At 39.2% G+C, this 21,440-nt stretch overlaps 1 protein-coding gene across 3 annotated transcripts in view; it reads right to left on the bottom strand.

The window, feature by feature from the left end:
- The window catches only part of DNAH11 (dynein axonemal heavy chain 11), a 344,143-nt gene that overhangs the window by 114,787 nt on the left and 207,916 nt on the right, over window positions 1-21,440 (bottom strand). For all 3 annotated transcript variants that reach the window (XM_047753939.1, XM_047753940.1, XM_047753941.1), the window contains one exon: window positions 7,393-7,554. In XM_047753939.1, the coding sequence (XP_047609895.1) occupies window positions 7,393-7,554 (162 nt within the window). The remainder of the gene's footprint in view (window positions 1-7,392; window positions 7,555-21,440) is intronic.

The raw sequence follows: 21,440 nt of genomic DNA, 5'->3' as shown, positions 1-21,440 counted from the left end.
TCTAAAATATAGATAAACACATCCCCAGCCAAGTGCAACCTTCTTACAGGAAAGGGGAAAAAAAAAAAAAAAAAAGTAAACCCTGGCTTCTGCCCAACCGTGATCCTTAGGACGAGGCTCCTCTGATGCCCTGAAAAGCTTTCTTTAACAACAGTTTCATTTGTAAATCTGTGATGGAAGAAGTGGTTTCCGGTAGAGCTGGAAGTGGCCCGAGACAACTTGTCTCAATGGGGCAAAATAACTATTGTTACCGGGCTTAACAAAATGGCACAGCATGGGAGACTTGCAGAGCCAGGGAGCAGCTGGTTGTAATTCACACTGTTTTTCAGAAAACTCTAATCGTTCCAGAACAGACCTCTTTGATGACTGGTCTTCCCTGCGTTCTCAATTTGTCACTTTCTCTTATGATAAGGTCAGTAGTGACAGCACTTCCTGACATTAACAGCTGTGGCTTTTAAAAGGGTCATTGTAGAACTACTAATTGCAGTAATTTCATTAGCATAAATTATTTATTCTGCCATTCATTTATCTCCAGTTTTCTTTTGAGGGGTGGGGGGAGCCAGCAGGAGCCGGCTGCTGGTGCTGGAGAGGCTGCACTGATGGCGAGGAGATGCTGGATTTTTCACTTTTAGAGCTGGGAGTGAAAAACACCATTCCTGCTACACTTGGCCCCTTGATGCAAACCAGTCGATCCCATTTGTAGTCATTTCACAGCCAATCACGGTGAAGGCAAAAATAAAAATAAGCCAAGTGCCAGCATCCGCTGGTTATAAATCCAAGGTTTCCCTACTAAGATGCTTTGGAAAACAATGCTGTATCTGAGGCACAAGCAAATGCAAGGGAGAAATGGCTTTTCCTCACATTAAGAAAACATGTTTAATGTCTGCTCTCCTGGTTGGCTCACTGTAAACACAGAAACAAACAAATCTCCCCTACTTGGTGTGATGGTTCCTGGGCGGTGGCCATTGCTGACACACCAAGTTCCCCAGCCACCTGAACCTTATAGCAAATTCCAGCATGTTCCTATTGTTCAAAATGACAGCAAAATTTGATTGGAAACCAATAGTTGGAGCCAGAACCAAATCAAACATTTTAAGTGTGATATAGGATTTTACATCTTCCCAAGCCCAGCACAGACGGCTGTATGTCTGCACTTTTAAAGTCAATATTTCAGGAGTATTGTAATGCAAGGCAGGGAATTAGGAGGGGGCCAAGGGGCCAGTGGAAAAAAAAGAAAATAGATCTCCTTTCAAATTTAACTTCGCTCATTTTGTAACATGTCATACTCCTACTGTCCATCTTGAAAGTTTTTCTCAGAAATTCGTTCCACATTAATTTTTAGAGCTTTACTGAAGTCTCTATATAAAAACTGTACATATTTAATATCTACAGTAATTTTCAATAATGTCAGATCTATTGTTTGTACTTTTTAACTCCTTTTGGGACTGGTCAAAGTAGGGAATCTGTTAGAGACTGTGGTTGTAAGGGTTGGTTTATTGAGTAGTGAAAATTTAATAACATACAAAATGGCAGCATTACATTTGAGCTCTTCTCCTAAGCTCCTGCTGGTCTGACAGACTCCCAGGAAAAGACTGTGGAGGCGGCCAGGGAAACAGGTTTGAATCCTAAGCCCTGGGATAGATTTCACTTCTGTCAAGTTGGACAATGTTTTGCATCCCCTATATGTCCTCCTGCCCACAAAAATCTAAGGCTAAGCTTTCTTCAATCTTTTTTACTGTTTCTTTTCTTTTCTTCCTTTCCTCTTATTCCTCTTTTGGAAGAGGCAAGCATCTGTGCCACAGTCCAGAGCAGGATGTAAGAATTTGGGCTCAGGCACAAGAGTGCTGATGGGCCCCCTGTCTGCTGAGGAAGCTTGTGCTTATGGCCACCAGCCTCTCACCTGTACAACAGGGAAACCAGTGGCCCCTGCTTACTAGATTGGTGATGAGAGGTGGTAAATGATTCAAGTGTAGGGCAAGGGGTACTTGCTCTTTTATTATTATTATTATTTTTTGTCTTTTGAGGGCCACACAAGCAATGCAGGATCCAAGTCATGTCTGCCATCTACACCACAGCTCATGGCAACGCTGGATCCTTTAACCCACTGAGCGAGGCCAGGGATCGAACCTACATCCTCATGGAGAGCAGTCAGATTCATTTCTGCTGGGCCACTATGGGAACTCCCAACTCTGCTTTTGGTGATGGCAACAGTACAACAGTAGCCCGGGAAGATTACTACTACCAGACAGAGCAGCCGTGAGTGTTAACTGCAGAGCCAAGTAGTTTTCTAAATGACACGCTGGTTTTGTGGTTTTGTTTGTTACTTTGATGAAGGCATTTTATTGTTAGTTTGCTCATGTTTTTTTATTTTTGTCTTCAAGTTCAGAGACCAAGCCTGAGTCAAAGGCAAGCTTAAGCCCAGCATAAGCTAGCAATCTTCCAGATAAGCTTCCAGTCCTTGAAAGAGGTAGCCTTCAATGGTTTACTGACCGAGCATTTAAAAAAAATCATGGGACTTCCCATTGTGGCACAGTGGAAACAAATCTGACTAGGAACCATGAGGTTGTGGGTTTGATCCCTTGCCTTGCTCAATGGGTTAAGGATCTGGCTTTGCCATGAGCTGTGGTATAGGTCACAGATGTGGCTGGGATCTGATGTGGCTGTGGCTGTGGCCAGCAGCTGTAGCTCTGATTTGACCCCTAGCCTGGGAACCTCCATATGCTACAGGTTCAGCCCTAAAAAGCAACAAAACAAAACAAAACAAAACACCAAAATCATGGACATGGAGAACAGACCTGTGGTTGCCAAGGGGGAGGGGAAGGGAGTGGGATGGACTTGGAATTTGGGGTTAACAGATGCAAACTACTGCCTTTGGAGTAGATAAGCAATGAGATCATGCAGTATAGTACAGGGAACTATATCTAGTCACTTAAGATGGATCATGATAATGTGAGAAAAAAGAATGTATATATGTATGTGTGACTGGGTCACCTTGCTGTACAGTAGAAAGTTGACAGAAAACACTGTAAACCAGCTATAATGGAAAAAATAAAGACCATTATAAAATTAAAAAAACAAAAACACAAAGCAGCAAGGGAGGACTAAGAGCATGAGGAGGTAAGATGGAACCCAGCTATTCTCTTCTAGCGCAAGCAAGGGGTTCTGGTGAGGCCAGCACTACAGGAAAGCCACACAGCCTCAACTAGGAGGGAGGGAAGCCTCTATCTGATATAGCCAAACTTTCAACTCAATGGCACGTTCAAGTTCCTGGGGAGCTATAACAAGTAGACCCTACTTTCTAAGGGTTTTGCCATTTTCATAACTGCAAAAACCCTGGAAAGCAACATTCTACTCCTTTTTGCGATTCTATTCTAGATTGAATTAACATGCACAGTACAAGAAATGTTTATGAGTGTGCATGTATAAGGGAGAAAGAGGGCTAAAGAATGGGGAGTGTATTCTCCACCACCTGGGCCTTTGCTCACCTGTTTGAATATAGACTTAAGCTGCCATGAGGTTTAGGCAGATTCAATACAAATTAAGTAGCATTTGCTTTTGTCTTGATCATTTATAATGACTTCAGGATTCCTCAGAAAGAGGATTATTTTACACAAATTCATAGAATTTCTACTGTACAAAGTTATCTTGCTACTTTTGAAATTCATACTGAATAATCCTCCCTTATATGTCAAAGAAAGAAACGCACTAAAAATCATTAACAGACATGCTGCTAGCATCCCATTAGCAAAATGTTGTTTACTGTACTTCATGCTTTGCCTAACATCTTGAAAGGAACCAAGACCAGTCACGGGATCAGTCTCTGAATACAGCAGTACAGTCATTTTCATCCTGGAGCAGGCATTTTCTAGGATTGGTCTGTAAAATACAGCATGCTTCTGTTGCCACACCTGGCAACAAGTTTTGGACTGAAGAGGTGGCAGCATGTGGAATGAAGTCATTTCATGGAAAAAGCTGATGCTACCGAGGTTGTGGAACTATGCTGAAGTTGTGTCACCGCAACAGGATGGAATATTTTCACTTGCCAGTTGGCGTACATGCCTGGAAAGAGTGGGCTCCTCCACCATGCTCAGATCTTTTTTTCCCCTGCTCCTCCCAAAGCAAATCTCACTCTGCAGAGAGCTCGTCTTTGCATTTCCTTTCAATAATTTCTCCTTTCCTCAGAAGAGAAACACCTGCTTTTAAGTATGTCGATTAGTATTCATTTTGACCTGAAAGACCAAAATCACTATTTATCTTTTAACACCCATTCTCCCGTCTTTTTCTTGACTTTTCCTAACTGGGACCAAACACTTCTCAATAAGATCTCCTCCCCATTATCATCTGCAACCCCACTCCCAGGACAGCCAGATGGTATCCTCTCCCTCCATACACCCTGCCTTTCTATCTCCATTTCCATGGCTCCAGTGAGGAGTGTATGTTGACACAAAGTCTATGGATAAACACTCAAGTGATACTTAAGTGTCAAACTATCTTGGTCCTTCTGTCAGCTGTCACTGTAGTTCAATACCAGGTAACAGGAAAGTAGCACAAACATTGACTTTGACACAGTCAGCCCACACTCCTGGGTGCTGAGTGGGTACTGATTGAAAATTATATGTCAACACACACAAAACCGCTTGCCTTTAATGAATCCTTTCTCAGTGGCTAAAGGGGGGGGGGGTCACCTTGTATAAGTACCTTACACTCAGTAAATGAGGTCAATAATTAAGAAGTGCCTAAATTATGCTGATAACTCTCAGTCTTAATGGTGGAAATTAAAACTAAGAAAGTGATCAAATTAGCGCTCATTCAAAAACTGTAAAAGCTGTTTTTGACCTCTTTTGAAAAGGCCCCACACATTTTTAGAAGAACGTGGACACAGTGCCCTCTGAATTACAATGATTGCTCCTGAGCAACAAATTAGGAAGGTGGGAAAGTTAAATAAGCACACAGCACTGGAATGAAATCATCTGGCTCATTTGTTTCCAGGCATAATTCAGCTCCATAGAAATGGGGAAGTGCTTTTTAATTCCTATTTGACACTCAGCCTCCTATAGGAGGCACCATGATACCACCAAATAGCGCTCAGCACCTGCCAGGAGCCCTTTGGCCTGAAAATGATGCAAGTCCTGCCTCATCCAGCAGATGTCAATAGTCACTGGCGTATCAAAGCTCCTTCAGTGGGAGCAGTTTGCAAAGAGGCACCTAAGCTGACAGGAGGAAGCCTGCACCAGAGCAGCAGAGGCAAGGGACTTAAAGCATTGTGCCAGACACTCAATTTCTGGTTTCCTCCCATTTGAGGAATGAATATTAAGAGGCACAGAACACTGGTCTGTTTCTCTTCCTTACCCAGTCAGCCTGATAAAGTGAACTGCATTATCCAAACAGAATTTTGCTACCACAAGATAACATACTGGCTCTCTCTGTCTAGTAAACTGGTATTTCGAAAGCCTTCTTGTAATGATTAGAAGACAAAGTCATTTCCAACATAATTCTAGCAATAGCTGAAGAAATGTGTATTAGTCACTGGGACTATTATTTGTCATATTTAACTGTTTTCCAGATTTTAACATATAAAATAATTCTGGGAGACTTTAATCCTAGTATTAGTCTTCACTACATGGGGTTCTTTTGACTCTTGAGGAAGACACATAACGGGAAGCACAGGATTTCAGACAGAAATCAATCACTCCTGTGAGGATCCACCACTCTGTTCAGGAGAACAAACCGGACATATATTTTCCTAAATGTAAGAAGTGATTTGCAGTGCCTTCCATCAGTGGGGAAAAGGGAAAATCACTTACAAAAATAAAATCATACACTATCATTACTAACCATTTCCCCCACCCGTCCCAAGCCAACACTTGACGATGCTGTTGCTTTCAAGGTCCAGGTACGTTCATTCAATGTTGAGGTGAGTGTAGAGATAGGCAAGAGAAATAAGTTTCTGGGTATGGAAGAAACAGTGAAAAGAAGAATTCTTTTTTCTTCCATTTTTTTTTATAGAAATGTTTCAAGTGTCTGAATGGAGAGAAGAAAGAGAGAGGAAAAATTTGAGTATCATAAAACCTCTATCGTATACATATTTATTTATTTATTTATTTAGTCAGTCTTTTTAGGGCTGCACCCGCGGCATATGGAGGTTCCCAGGCTAGGGGTCTAACTGTTGCTGCCAGCCTACACCAGAGTCACAGCGATGCCAGATCTGAGCCGTGTCTGCAACCTACACCACAGCTCACAGCAACCCCGGATTCTTAACCCACTGAGTGAGGCCAGGGATCGAACCGGCAACCTCATGGTTCCTAGTCGGATTTGTTAACCACTGTGCCACGACGGGAACTCCCATATACATCTTTTAGATGTTACGTTGCCTGACAGTTCTTCCCCAACAATCCAGCACTTGATAATTAGATTAATAGACATTTTGGGAAAAGATAATAAACTGTATGCAGTAAAGCAGTATATATTATGTATACATAATATATGTAAATATAAAAATGCAATAAAGATAGTGGCATTACAAATAATAAATAAATATGCCCAGATTTCTAACCGTTTGGCCACCAAAAAGATTTGTAATATTCAACAAAAAATGTTAAAAGATGGCTTTGGAAAAGCAGAAGTTTTGCCTTTAGGAATGAGGGAGGCTACAGCAGGTTGTCCCTGTTCACAATAAAGTTTCAACTGGAAATAGACATCACTCCTTACAGACCCCCAACTTTATTTTTGGCTCTAAGGATCACTTCTCCTGCCTGACTTATTTTCGACCCCCTTGTGCCGTTGTCATTCTGTGGAAATCAGAAGACAAATTTCCCTGGGAAATGTCCTCAATCACCGCCCTTCCAAACCATCCCACCAGAAAGCACTCAATACATCACAGCTTCATTTCTAGGACATCTAAATGATACCCTCATATTGACATTCCCTTCCCTCTTTGAATCTGAGTGCCTGAAGTTCTTTATTTCTGGGTTTCACGCAACCACTTTAAAATGCAAGAGGAGGTGGAAATTTCATCGTGAGCAAATGACAAACATAATCTATAAAACATAAACCCGTAACACAGAGAAGCAGATACATTATCTGAGTGATGGCTGGATTTATGAAGGCTGATTTTTTTCACCTGTCAATACGGTAATGAGAAAAATCACAATGAATTACCTTACTTTGCTAAGATCAAGCACTGCATGGCTATGGGTGGCTACTTTTTTGTTAAGGTTTTTGGTTGTGGATTTAAAGGATGTATATCCAGTCAATCCTATTATAGTTCAAGGAAGTAATGACCCTGGCTTTCTGGTTAAGTCAGTGGATGAGTAAGGACATACGTGCTGAAAGGGGGTATGTGTGTGTGCAAAAGAGAGAGAGAGAGAGAGAGTCAGAGACTGTCAGGCATACCTCAATTCCCCTGGTTTCCTCAATGAACCTCCTGCTGACTGTGACCAGAGCCTCCCTCGGCCATGCATGGAACCAGTCAACAGCTGTGCAGTTAACTAGGGCTGGGAACTTCCGAGCTCTATCCCTCAGCGTGTGACCAACCGGAGAGAAACACAAAATGATCTGTGGAGACAAGGGGGCAGGGCAGAACCAGAAGGGTGATGAGTGAGCAAAGAATTACACTGCAACCCTAGACAATGAAAGAAAGAAGTGCAGCCAACCATGACATTAAACTAGCCTAAAGCATCACAGAGAGCAGCATTCACCTACCTTCTTGCTCATCAAAGTATAAGCCTGCCCCAGTCGCACATACAGAAACACTGCTCTGGGCTTTCTTTAAATTGGTCCCTGTCCTGCTAAGTATTTTTGATGAACATCATAAAGGGTGGGAAATTCAATCTTTCTATTAAGCAAGTCACACTGAGACAATAAAAAATAAAAATAAGGAGTATTCATCTTCTGTCTCATATTCTGTAATTCATCAGGCTCCATAAAACTGTGCCAGATGCTTTTTAAAAAATTATTTATCATATTGAATGTTTACTCTGTTCTCATTTAAAATAAAATACATTTACTTGAATTCATACTTCACATTTTTTAATGATTTTTATTTTTTCCATTAGAGCTGGTTTATAGTGTTCTATCAATTTTCTACTGTACAGCAAGGTGACCCAGTCACACAAATATGTATACAGTTTATTCCCTCACATTATCATGCTCCACCATAAGTGACTAGATATAGTTCCCAGTGCTAAACAACGGGACCTCATTGCTTGTCCATTCCAAAGGCAAGAGTTTGCATCTACTAACCCCAAGTTGCCAGTCCATCCCCCTCCCTCTCCACCTTGGCAACCACAAATCTGTTCTCCATATCCATGATTTTCTTTTCTGTGGAAAGGTTCCATTTGTGCCAAGTATTAGATTCCAGGTATCAGTGCTATCACATGGTATTTGTCTTTCTCTTTCTGACTGACTTCACTCAGTATGAGAGTCTCTAGTTCCATCCATGTTGCTGCAAATGACATTATTTTGTTTTTTATGGCTGAGTAGTATTCCATTGTGTACACACACACACCCATCTTCCTAATCCAATCATCTGTTTCCATGTCTTGGCTATTGTGAATATTGTTGCAATGAACATGTGGTGCATGTGTCTTTTTCAAGGAAGTTTTGTCCGGATATATGCCCAAGGGTGGGATTGCTGGGTCATATGGTAATTCTATATATAATTTTCTAAGGTACTTTGATACTGTTCTCATAGTGGTTGTACCAGCTTACATTCCCACCAACAGTGCAGAAGGGTTCCCTTTTCTCCACACCCCCTCCAGCATTTGTTATTTGTGGACTTATTAATGACGGCCATTCTGACCGGTGTGAGGTGGTATCTCGTGGTAGTTTTGATTTGCATTTCTCTAATAATCAGGGATGTTGAACATTTTTTCATGTGCTTGTTGGCCATTTGTATAACTTCTTTGGAGAAATGTCTGTTCAGGTCTTTTGCCCATTTTTCAACTGGGTTGTTGGCTCTTTTGCTGTTGAGTTGTGTAAGTTGTTTGTATATTTTAGAGATTAAGCCCTTGTCAGTTGCATCTTTTGAAACTATTTTCTTCCATTCTGCAAGTTGTCTTTTTGGTTTTTTTATGGTTTCCTTTGCTGTGCAAAAGCTTGTCAGTTTGATTAGGAGTCCCATTGGTTTATTTTTGCTTTTATTTCTGTTGCCTTGGGAGACTGATCTGAGAAAACATTTGTAAGGCTGTTATCAGAGAATGTTTTGCCTATATTTTCTTCTGGGAGTTTGATGGTGTCTTGGCTTACATTTAAGTCTTTAGGCCATTTTGAGTTTATTCTTGCGCATGGTGTGAGGGGGGTGTTCCAGTTTCACTGATTTACATGCGGCTGTCCAGTTTTGCAAGCACCACTTGAACAGACTTTCTTTTTCCCATTTTATATTCTTGCCTCCTTAGTTGAAAATTAATTGACGATAGGTGTCTGGGTTTACTTTTGGGTTCTCTATTCTGTTCCATTGGTTTGTCTGTTTTGGTACCAGTACCACACTGTCTTGATGACTGTGGCTTCATAATATTGTCTTAAGTCAGGGAGAGTTATGCCTCCTGCTTGGTTTTTGTTTCTCAGGATTGCTTTGGCAATTCAGGGTCTTTTGTGGTTCCATATAAATTTTTGGATTGTTTGTTTTAGTTCTGTGAAAAATGTCATGGGTAATTTGATAGGAATTGCATTGAATCTATAGATTGCTTTGGGTAGTATGGCCATTTTTACAATATCAATTTTTCCCTCCCAGGAGCATGGAATTTCTTTCCATTTCTTTACATCTTCTTTAATTTCCTTGATTAATGTTTTGTATTTCTCAGCATATAAGTCTTTCACCTCCTTGGTCAGGTGTATTTCCAGGTATGTGATTTTTTGGGGGTGCAATTTTAAAAGGTATCGTATTTTTATATTCCTTTTCTAATATTTCATTGTTAGTATACAGAAATGTGACTGATTTCTGAATGTTAATCTTATATTCTGCTACTTTGCTGAATTTATTCATCAGTTCAAGGAGTTTTGGGGTTGAGTCCTTAGGGTTTTCTATATATAGTATCATGTCATCTGCACAGAGTGACAATTTTACCTCTTCTCTTCCAATTTGGATACCTTTTATTTCTTTTGTTTGTCTGAGTGCTGTGGCTAGGACTTCCAATACTATGTTGAATAAAAGTGATAAGAGGGGCATCCTTCTCTTTTCCCAGATTTTAGCAGGAAGTTTTTCAGCTTTTCTCCATTGAGTATTATATTTGCTGTGGGTTTGTAGTAAATGGCTTTTATTATGTTAAGGTGAGTTCTCTCTATACCCACTTTGGTAAGAGTTTTTATTATGAATGGATGTTGTGCTTTGTCAAGTGCTTTTTCTGCATCTATTGAGATGATCATGTAGTTTTTGACTTTTGTTAATGTGGTGTATGATGTTGATTGATTTGCATATGTTGAACCATCCTTGTGCACCTGGGATGAATCCCACCTGGTCATGGTGTATGATCTTTTTTCTTTCTTTTTTTTTTTTTTGGTCTTTTTGCTATTTTTTGGGCCGCTCCCGCGGCATATGGAGGTTCCCAGGCTAGGGGTCGAATCAGAGCTATAGCCACTGGCCTACGCCAGAGCCACAGCAACACGGGATCCGAGCCGCGTCTGCAACCTACATCACAGCTCACGGCAACACAGGGTCGTTAACCCACTGAGCAAGGGCAGGGATCGAACCCGCAACCTCATGGTTTCTAGTCAGATTCGTTAACCACTGCGCCACGACGGGAACTCCTGATCTTTTTTCTATGTTGTAGGATTCAGTTGGCTAATATTTTGTTGAGAATTTTTGCATCTATACTCATCAAAGATATTGGCCTATGGTTTTCTTTTTTGGTGGTATCTTTGTCTGGTTTTGGTATGAGGGTGATGGTGCGGTCATAGAATGTCTTTGGGAGTGTTCTTTCTTCTTCAACCTTTTGAAAAAGTTTAAGGAGGATGGGTGTAAGTACCTCTTTGTATGTTTGGTAGAATTCACCTGTGAAGCCATCTGGTCCTGGACTTTTATTTGTAAGGAGTGTTTTTACGACATATTCCATTTCATTTCTAGTGAATGGTCTGTTCAGTTGATCTATTTCTTCTTGAGTCAGTTTTGGCAGGCTCTAAGTCTCTAGAAAGTTGTCCATTTCTTCTGGGTTGTCAAATTTGTTGGCATACAACTGTTTATAGCATTCTCTTACAGTTTTTTGTATTTCTGCAGTATCTGTTGTGATTTCTCATTTATACTTCTCATTTTTAAAGGAGTTTAAAAAATCAGTTTATACATGATCCTGATGAGAAATTTGTGAGTTCCCAAAGTTTTATTTAAGTATTTAATGATTTCAGAGTAAATTTAAATCTGAAAATGCCCTTACTCTCTTGAAAAACAAAGGGCTACTTTGTGTCAAGAGTGCCTGAGTTGGTCTGTGACGCGTGTCACAGAAACTCAGTAAGGGAAGCAGGATGTAGGGAGTCAGGTGGGGCTGAATGTCCTCCCTGGGCTCCTCAGATGAGGTGCCCTGTGTAGGGTACTAACACAATGGAGGTGTTTAGGGGGTGCCCCTTCTGTCCTCTACATTCTTTCCCAGGTCACTGGGGGTGCTGGGGGAACTGAGGCCTGTGGGCTAAGGTCTGAGAATTAGTCCTGGTTTCCTTTTTTCTATACACCATATACATATGTGATATAAAACAAAACTGTGCACTTCTTTTAATGAAGTCTTTCACACTTTAAGATCAGGCAACTAACAAAATCACTTTTCAAGGGCTGTGACTTTTTTTTCCTTATAGCATTTTAAAATTCATGTCATAAAAATCATAAAGTATGTGAAACCATATATTCTCATTTAACAGATGTTTTTACTATGTTCATTTTATATACTATGGCTCTTCAACAACTCGAGGTAAATCCTAAGATCTAAAATGATTTTCTTTTTTCTTTTTTTTTTTGCTTTTTAGAGCTGTACCCGTGGCATATGGAGGTTCCCAGCCTAGGGGTTGAATCAGAGCTGTAGCCACTGGCCTACAACACAGCCACAGCAACACGGCAACATGGGATCCGAGCCATGTCTGTGACCTATACCACAACTCATGGCAATGTCAGACCCTTAACCCACTGAGTGAGGCCAGGGATTGAACCCACAACCTAATGGTTACTGGTTGGATTCATTTCTGTTGTGCCACAACTGGAACTCTTAAAATGATTTTCAACAACGCATAAGGTAACTGATCATTCATTCATTATAGTCAAGAGTTTAGTTACAAACTGAATAATTGCTCTAATATTGCATGAGCTGAATTATCAATTACCACACAGAATTTTGACTTTTATCTCAGTTTTTAGGTCTCTCCTACCAGGCTTTTTTCCCCATACATGCATATTTTTCCTAGAATTTCATTTTCCACACTCAACTTACCTCTAATTCATGACAATTTTAGAAACTTCATTATACATAATTGTAGCAAAGACAGAAAGGGGGAAAGCATCTTTTATTTGAGGTCCTAAATATTTCCATTACTTCTAAACTTGTTCTATTTCTACACTTATTACTGGCATACTATCAGGTCTTAAGAATGTGTTAGAAAACAAAGTAACTGAACCATGTGTGGTTAGCCTGGGGAAAAAAATATTTTAACTTAATTATATGCCTTTATTATTTATGGAAAGATAACACAGAACACTGATTAAAGATTTATTTTCCTTTTCTACAATTTTACAGTTGAACACTTTTTTCTCTATTTGTGGCTTAAATAAGGAACCTCACAATGTTGCCTAAGTTTCACATGGACGACAGGTGGCAGGAGACCAGTGGTTCTCAAAGGATTATTAGGGATTAGTTACAAATGCAAATTCTTGGACCCATTTCAGACCTAGGGAATCAGAAACTCTGAATGGGTCTTGGCAATCTGTATTTGCAACAAGACTTCCAGGTGATTCTGACACTGCTACAGCCTAACAGTCTTAACATTTTCTATGGGAATACCTCAAGGAAATATTTGCATTTTTAATGCTTTTGCAACTGGTGATATATTCATAGAATTTAAGTGTCTACGTACCGAGTGAAAAAGAAAAATTCGAAAGTCTTAAGTAAATTAGATAATCATTAAAAACCTAAATTCATTTTAAATTGATTTTTATTTTTTCTATTCTAATGGGTTTACAGTGTTCTGTCAGTTTCTACTGTAAAGTGACCCAGTAACACACACATATATAAATACATTCTTTTTTTCACATTATCCTCTATCATGTTCCATCATATCATGACTAGATATAGTTCCCTGTGCCTAAATTCCATCACATTAAATAGACCCTGGGAACTAAATTAGAACACTATGTTCTTATTCATTAGTACTTCTTAAGAATGGACAGGACAGTACCACACCAGCCTTAAGGAGTGCACTGACTGCCCAAATACTCAACTCTTTTAATTTCTAGCTTGGTGAGAAATCTAGCACAGGATTTCTCCCTATCCAGTTTTCCATGGTAATGTGAGATTTTTCTGAGAGCCTGTGCTAATATATTCAAAGTTCTGTTTTGTTCTTTTAAACAAATAGTCTGCACAACTTTACAGATAATCTGGAATAAATTCAAGTTGTTGCCTTAAGGAACAGTATTGTGGGGGGAAGAAATTATCCTATAATTCTACTATATTTCCCTAATTTCATGAGATATTAATGAAGGAATGAAAAGAAAGACAAATAAATGACTGGGGAAGAGGGAGTGATGTTGTCTCTAATTTACTTTTGTTGAGGTATATAATTGACTAGTAAAATTCTAAGATGTTTAATGTGTACAATATGATGATTTTACAAACAGACACTGTGAAAGGATTCTCCGCATTGAGTCAATCAACACAGCCATTACCCCATCTATTTACCCTTTTTTGTTAAGAACATTTAAGTTCTACTTAGCAAATTTCAACTATACAATACAGCATTATCAACTACAGTTACCATGTTATACATTAAGTCCTCAGACCTTATTTATCTTATAATTGAAAATGTCTATCTAGTCTTCTACCAATTTCTATTTCCCACTCCAACCAATCACTTTTCCACCATTTCTATGAATTCTACTTTATTTTTAGAGTCTCCATATAAGTGCTACTATGTAGTATTTGTCTTTCTCTGTCTGGTTTATGTCATTAAATAATACCCTCAAGGTTCATTCATGTTGTTGCAAATGACAGGATTTTCTTGGAAGGCTCGATAATTTGCATTGTGTTTGTGTGTATACACATAGGTGTATAGATCTGTGTGTGTGTATACCTCACATTTTCTTGATATACTCCTCCAGGGATGGATGCTTTGGATGGTTGTTTCCATACTTTGGCTACCACGAATAATAAGGCTATGAATACAAGAGTACAGCCATCTCTTCAAGACAGTGCTTTTGTTTCCTTTGGGCATATGACCAGAAGTTGGAATGCTAAATCATAGGGTGGTGCTGTTTTTAATTTATTGAGGAAACTTCATACTGTTTTCCCATAGTGTCTATTCTAGTTTACATTCTGACAAACTGCACAAGTGTCCTCTTTTCTTCACCTCTTTGCCAGCATTTGTTATCTGACTCCTTGATAAGAGCCATTCTAAAAGGTGCGAGGTGATATCTCAGAGCAGTTTTGATTTGCACTTCCCTAGTGGTGATGTTGAGCACGTTTTCATACACCTGTTGGCCACCTGCATGTCTTCTTTGAATAAACATCTCTTCAGGTAGGTCCTTTGCCATTTTTTCCATTGGATTATCATCTGTTTTTGTTTTGTTTTGTTTTGTTTGGTGATTGAGTTGGATGAGTTCCTCATATATTTTGGATATTAACTCCTTATTGGGTATAGTGGTTTGCAAATATTTTTTTCCATTCCATAGGATACTTTTTCATCTTGTCCATGATTTCCTTTGCTGAATAGAAGCTTTTAAGATTTAATTCTACTGGTTTATTTTTGCTTTGTTGCCTTTGCTTTTGGTGTCAAATCCAAAAAATCAATGGCAATGATCCCTTGTCAAGAAGCTTACCCTCTATTTTTTCTTCCAGGATTTTTATAGTTTTAGATCTCACATTCAAGTCTTTAATCCATTTCAATTAATTTTTGCTATGGTGTGAAAAAGTTGTCTAGTTTTATCAATATCATCTATCCTTTCCCCATGGTGTTTTTTTTTTGGATTCTTTTTTGAAAATTAATTGACAATACTTGCATGGAATTATTTCTGGGCTTTCTATTCTGTCCTATTGATCTTTGTGTCTTTTTTAATGCCAGTAAAATATTTTGATTACTATAGCTTTGTAATGTGGCTTGATATTAGGATCTATGATACCTCTAGCTTTGCTCTTCTATCCTTATTTTGATCTTAGAGGAAAAGCTTTCAGCTTTTCACCATTGAGTATGATGTTAACTGTAGGCCTGTCATAAATGGACTTTACGATTCTGAGGTATGCTCCCTCTATACCCCCTTTGTGGAGAATTATTATCATAAATGAATTTTGCCAAATGCTTTTTCTGCATCTACTGAGATGATAATGTGAATTTTATCCTTCATTTTGTTAATGTATATACATCGATCGATTTGTTGATGTTGAAATATCCTTGCAACCCTGGAATAAATCCCACTTGATCATGGTGTATGACAAACTTGTAACATATTATTAAATTCAGCTTGTTAATATTTCATTGAGGATTTTCACATCAATGTCTCAAGGATATTATCCTTCAATTTTCTTTTTTGGTGGTGTCCTTGTCTGCTATTGTATCAGGGTAACAATGGCCTTGTAAAATGAGTGTTCCCACCTCTTCTATTTTTTGGAAGAGTTTGAGAAGGATTGGTGTTAATTCTTTTTGAAATGTTTAGAAGTCACTAATGAAGCCATATTGTCTGGATAATTATACCTTTGAAATACTTCAGTCTAGTATGATATGCATGAGAATACTCATATAATTTTACACCTTTGGGGCTATTACCTGGTTAGTATCTAAAGTACTCCAGTAGAAACTACACAGGCTAGAGATGCTTAACCAGCTACTCTAATGGAAGCCCATATTGGACAGTCAGCTATCTGAGCTCATGGCTAAATGTCTCTCATCAACATAAATGGCTGGTTAGTTAGCATCATGGATAATGGATACGATGATTTTTCAATGATGAAGTGAAGAGAGTGTTCAATGTATCTTAGAAAAATAGAAACATCTGCACTTGCACCTCCACAGTTCTATGAACAAAACAGGAAAATCAGGATCTCGAAATATCCCAGGAGTCATCCCCTTGGCTCTTAAGACTTTGGATTTTGCCTATGGAAAGTTTCTGTATTTTCATATGATCCCAATGAGAAGATCAGCTGAATCCCACAATGAAAAAATATATATGCCTAAAAGGGGCTCTCCAATAAAGGCTTAGTCAGGTTGCTAAATGGACAGGGCTGGGATTGCAACAAATTTACAGAGCAGATTTTAAGACTTTAAGACTTGTTTGTGGTTGCCAAGGGAGAGGAGGAAGGATTGAGATGGAAAGGGAGTTTGGGGTTAGTAGAAGCAAACTATTACATTTAGAATGGATAAACAACAAGATCCTACAGTAAAGCATAAGGAAACTAAATCCAACCTCTTGTGATAGAACATGATGGAAAACAACATGAGAAAAAGAATGTACATGTATGTATGACTAGATCACTTTGCTGTACAGCAGAAATTGATACAACATTGTAAATCAACTATAATAAAATAAAATAACTAAAATAGATGTTAAAAAAGACTTGCTTTAAACTACATGCTAAACATAAACTCATATGTAGCAGAGTTCAGTCTGAGACTTCTTTCTTTGAAGCACACCTTAAATTGACAGATTTGGGAAGAAAAGTCCCCATCCCCTGAAAAGGTATCATCTACCTCCAACTACTGAAGGACATGGAAACATACCCCCAAATAGCTCCTGACAACTGCAAATGACCAAACTGGCTTAAGTTAGTTCCCAGTAGAGGATTGGGAAAAAAAAGTTGGCTAAGAAAATAAAGTTAAAAATGCCTCAGACAGCTGTGCTCTTTTCTAAAAGCAAATTCTCACAAGTAAAAAACAAACCCTGAAATCACCATCTATGTATTTTCTACAGCTCTAACATTTGGATGTCAGGAACCTGTTTTTGGAATCCATACCATAGAATTTTCTATTCCTTTTTTTGCCCCCTACACAGGTGTTATGACTCATTTGCAATAACCCTCTTTTCATTGGGCTTTGTAATACATTTCAATTTCTTTTAGATAAGATCCCATCTTAAGTATACATTTATTTGAATATCACTAAAAGGCCCCTGACTAAAGGACTTCAGGAAATCACTAAAGTCCATTTACTCTTGTAAGGGAAATCTGAATTGCTACCATCACTGCATTTTTTTTTCTAGTTGATACAGTTTATTCTCAGACAGAGGTAACCCTTCCACATATTTAGTGCAGAAGCTTCTACCTCTAACTTGTGTTTGTACTTATCCTCAAAAGTCTCAGTATTTTTTAAGAATGATAAGATCTGAATCTGAGAGAATCCTCATAGGAATAAAGGTTTAGCATAAAAACAAATCCTTGCTTATGTTTTAATATCACTTTATCATCTTTATATATCCTCCTGTATCATCTCCTCACCTAATAACCTTTTAACTTCAATTATTTTTATGAGACCTGACAGCATCTTCCACATACAGACCTGCCATGCATGTTTACATTTATTTTCTTTTTAGGTTAACACACATTTCCATGGCCTTTCACGTGTGAATATTGGTTCACTACAGCTTTTTACAAGAGGTCAACGTTTTAATTCTTCTCTTTAGCTTTTTTTTTCAAAACATGAAAACTCTTCAATTCAAAAGAAACTTTATGTGCAAGCCCAATAGTCAGCAAAGAGCAAATGTAATCCAGAGAAGTAAGAATAGTAGGAGTTCTATTCCCCACCATATTTTCCTTCCTACCTATTCCTGTATATATGAGAAGAATCCCTGTCACAGTGGTGCTGCCTGTCTCTGAGGCAGAACCGGCACTGCTTACACCCCGCTTTCCAAGCCAGTCTGCAGCCCATAACCTCGTACAACCAACCTTCCTTCCTTCATTCCTTCCTTTGTTTTTGGGGCTGCACCTGCAGCATATGGAAGTTCTCAGGCTGGAGGTTGAATTGGAGCTGCAGCTGCCGGCTTACACCACAGCCACAGCAAGGTGGGATCTGAGTAGCATCTGCAGTTTACACTATAGCTCAAGGCAATACTGGATCCTTAACCCACTGAGGGAGGCCAGGGATCAAACCCACATTTTCGTGGATACTAGTTGGGTTCTTAATCCACTGGGCCACAAGAGGAACTCCAATAGTGGCTTCTTTTTTAACAGAAAATCAGATGCCTGTATACCAAATGGGTCCATATTTGAATCATGCCATGCAAGGAGACTGGCTTCTAATCTGTGCTGCTCAGCTAGCAGAGTAGGTGAGTTCTTGCTGGCGCTGTGTGGTAACTCTATACACGTGCAATTACAGGAATAAGCCCCATCCGTGCTGACAAACACCAGGTCCAAATGTCAGCAAAATGTGAAATGCACGAACATGCCTTTCCAAATGCAAAGTTTATTCAATTTAAAGGAATATCCTTTATTCTGGAAAAGCCCTTCATTTCTGCTGTTAAAAAAAAAAATTTTTTTTTTTTTAAATAGGAGTTCACATTGTGGTGCAGTGGAAACGAATCCGACTACTATCTATGAGGATGCGGGTTTGATCCCTGGCCTTGTTCAGTGGGTTGGGGGATCTGGCGTTGCTGTAAGCTATGGTGTATGTCGCAGATGTGGCTTGAACCCCGCGTTGCTGTGACTGTAGTGTAGACTGACAGCTATAGCTCCAATTCGACCCCTAGCCTGGGAATCTCCGTATGCTCTGGGTGTGGCCCAACAAAAAGAAAAATAAAAATCTTAAATAAAATAAAGGAGATGACTTCTATTCACTGAGATACTTTCTAAGCTTTTCCCCTCAATGAACCCTTTACTGTCCTGTCCTCTGTAATCTTATACGCCCCTTCTATCTCACATAATAGTTGTGATTTTATACTAGTCTGTGCCATTTGGGGGTTGATGCTCGTTTTCCCAGCAAGTGGGTGGCTCCAGGGGGGCAGGTGCTGCTCCTGGTCACTCACTGTCATGTTCCCAGGGCCCAGCACATCTGAGATACCCAATAAATATTTTCTGAATGTTGAATGAAGAGATACAGGAGTTATCAGATGGTAGTATAAATTTTTTTCTGTGTAACATAGATTATTGCTATCTGCATCCTAATTTTTTTGAGGTTTTTCTCTTTTATGAATTTCAAAAACAGGTATACAATACAAAGTGATACCTTTCGTCTCTCCATGAAGCTCTTTTCATTCTGCTTCTATGAGAACCTGTGAGGGCAGGAGCTAGGGCACCGTATTCACAGAAGTGTGGTCCAGAGCAGCGGACATGGTTGGCAGGGCAGAGATGGAGAGAGCTAGAGCTGGTGCTGGGCAAGCGAGCCATGAGGGGGAATTGCCTCTGGGTGATGAGCACAGGTTAATGGGGTGGCAACCTCACATCATTTAGCTTGACCTGCCAGGTGTGCTCACCAAGCCTTGTAACACATTTAGCATCCCATGTTGCCCAGCTAGGAACATATGCAAAGGAAACAGCAGCTGAGCAGAAGTTCTGAGTCTTTAGCACATGCTTGTGAATATCACGACTTAAGAAACTAGTATGGAGAAATCTATTATTCTTAAAAAATAATTGCAAGGAGTTGAGGGTGATATATTTAGATGAAGAGAAAGAAACTGCCATTTTCTTGCCGAAGGGAGACCCATTTCTTTGCTACATCATTTCTCTGTCAGGGTAACATGCTGACCACTCACCTTTTTCATGATGTAGCAAACTAAGTGACAAGGCCCAGAAGGATGAGAAGTATTTAGGGGGAGATCTTATTCCTCCTTAGCATTTAAAAAAACCAAAAGCCAAAAAAGCCTTCCTACTCAGTTTAGTAGAGAAGAGATAAAATATTCAATTAGTAGTCCTGTGGCAATAAGGAAAAATGATCCAGACCTAACTCCAAAACTGAGTCTAGCTTATACCAAGGGACATACTAAAAAAAAAAAATCTGAGTATGAAAAGGCTTAGACCACAATAGAGGTAAACATAAAACTGATCTCAGTTTTGGTAAGGCTTGCTAAAGCACAGAATCAAAGGAAACAAATAAAGGAGAGGGCTGATGGATTTAAAAATATGAAAATGTAAAACTTCTGTACAATCTCTGTACTACATGGATATTAATAAGTTCAAGGAAAACTGCCATATAATTATCTCAAGAGATGCCACAAAGGAATACAATAGGTACATACTTCCTTGACAAGGTATATCCTGAGTCAACAACATAAAATGTAATAGTGAAGCATTAGAAACACCTTCTTTGTAGATTTACCAATGCAATTAGGAAGGAGAACAGATAAACAGAATATGAGGAAAGACAAATTATCATTACCTGTAAGCTACATATCAACCAACTAATAGCAACAATCAGCGAGGCAGTAAGGCAGCTGGTTGTAAAGTTAAAAATCAACAGCTCTTGTAGATAGAAGCAATACACTATTAGAAAGCTTTATAGGGGAAACAATCCTACAAAACAAACACATGAATTTTTATCATGAAGATCAAATTCTCCCTAATATAAAAAAGGCTTTCAGCATGATCTCAATCAAAATTTAAATTATTTAGAATTTGACAAAATTGTTCTGCTATTTATCCAGACATAAAAAAAAAAAGCTTTCATAACTTACATAGCACAAAGCTGGAATCAGAAATATCAAGAAAACAGAAGAGAGAATTTGGAGACGGACGCGGCTAACACAGTCATTTGGCATATAATAAAAGTGGTACTTTAAATTACTACGGAAGAAGTACATGGTGTTGAGATAAAAACACATCTTTTTGGAAAATAATGTAAACCTCTCAGCTCAGTCTTTGTGTAGACAGTAATAAATCTCTTCAAGATGTAGCATAGTTTTAAACATAGAGCATGAAAACATGTGGGCCCTGAAGTGGCTGATACTGGCAATATTCTGAATCCATTTATAGCTTTATTCATAAAGGCTATGTGACAAGATCAATGGTAAGCAGAGGTAGCCTGGGACATACTTGTAGTAAGATGTCAGCCTGGGGTCTCAGGGGGAGCATTGGATTTCTGATTCAGAGAGCCCCAGGTCTTTGCCCCACCTTCTTCCTGCCTGGAATACAGACCCTACCGCACTCAGGGTGGGCTTGTGAGGCAGGAAGCAGCAGGTGGATGCTGGCAGGAGAGAAAGATGGCATGGCATGGGCGTGTAGGGGGATTACTGAGCCGGTCTGCACTCTGATGTGGAGGCTCTAGGATCAGCTCCTGGGTATCCCCTTCATTTATAGCCCAGCTGAGTTCCAGCTGTTTCTAGTCAAGTGTTTTAAAATTGTGGA

This window comes from Phacochoerus africanus, chromosome 11 (genome assembly GCF_016906955.1).
Source record: "Phacochoerus africanus isolate WHEZ1 chromosome 11, ROS_Pafr_v1, whole genome shotgun sequence".
NCBI classification, from domain to species: Eukaryota; Metazoa; Chordata; class Mammalia; order Artiodactyla; family Suidae; genus Phacochoerus; species Phacochoerus africanus.
The sequence above is the reverse complement of the archived record's forward strand: the minus strand, read 5'-3'. Positions and strand labels throughout refer to the sequence as shown.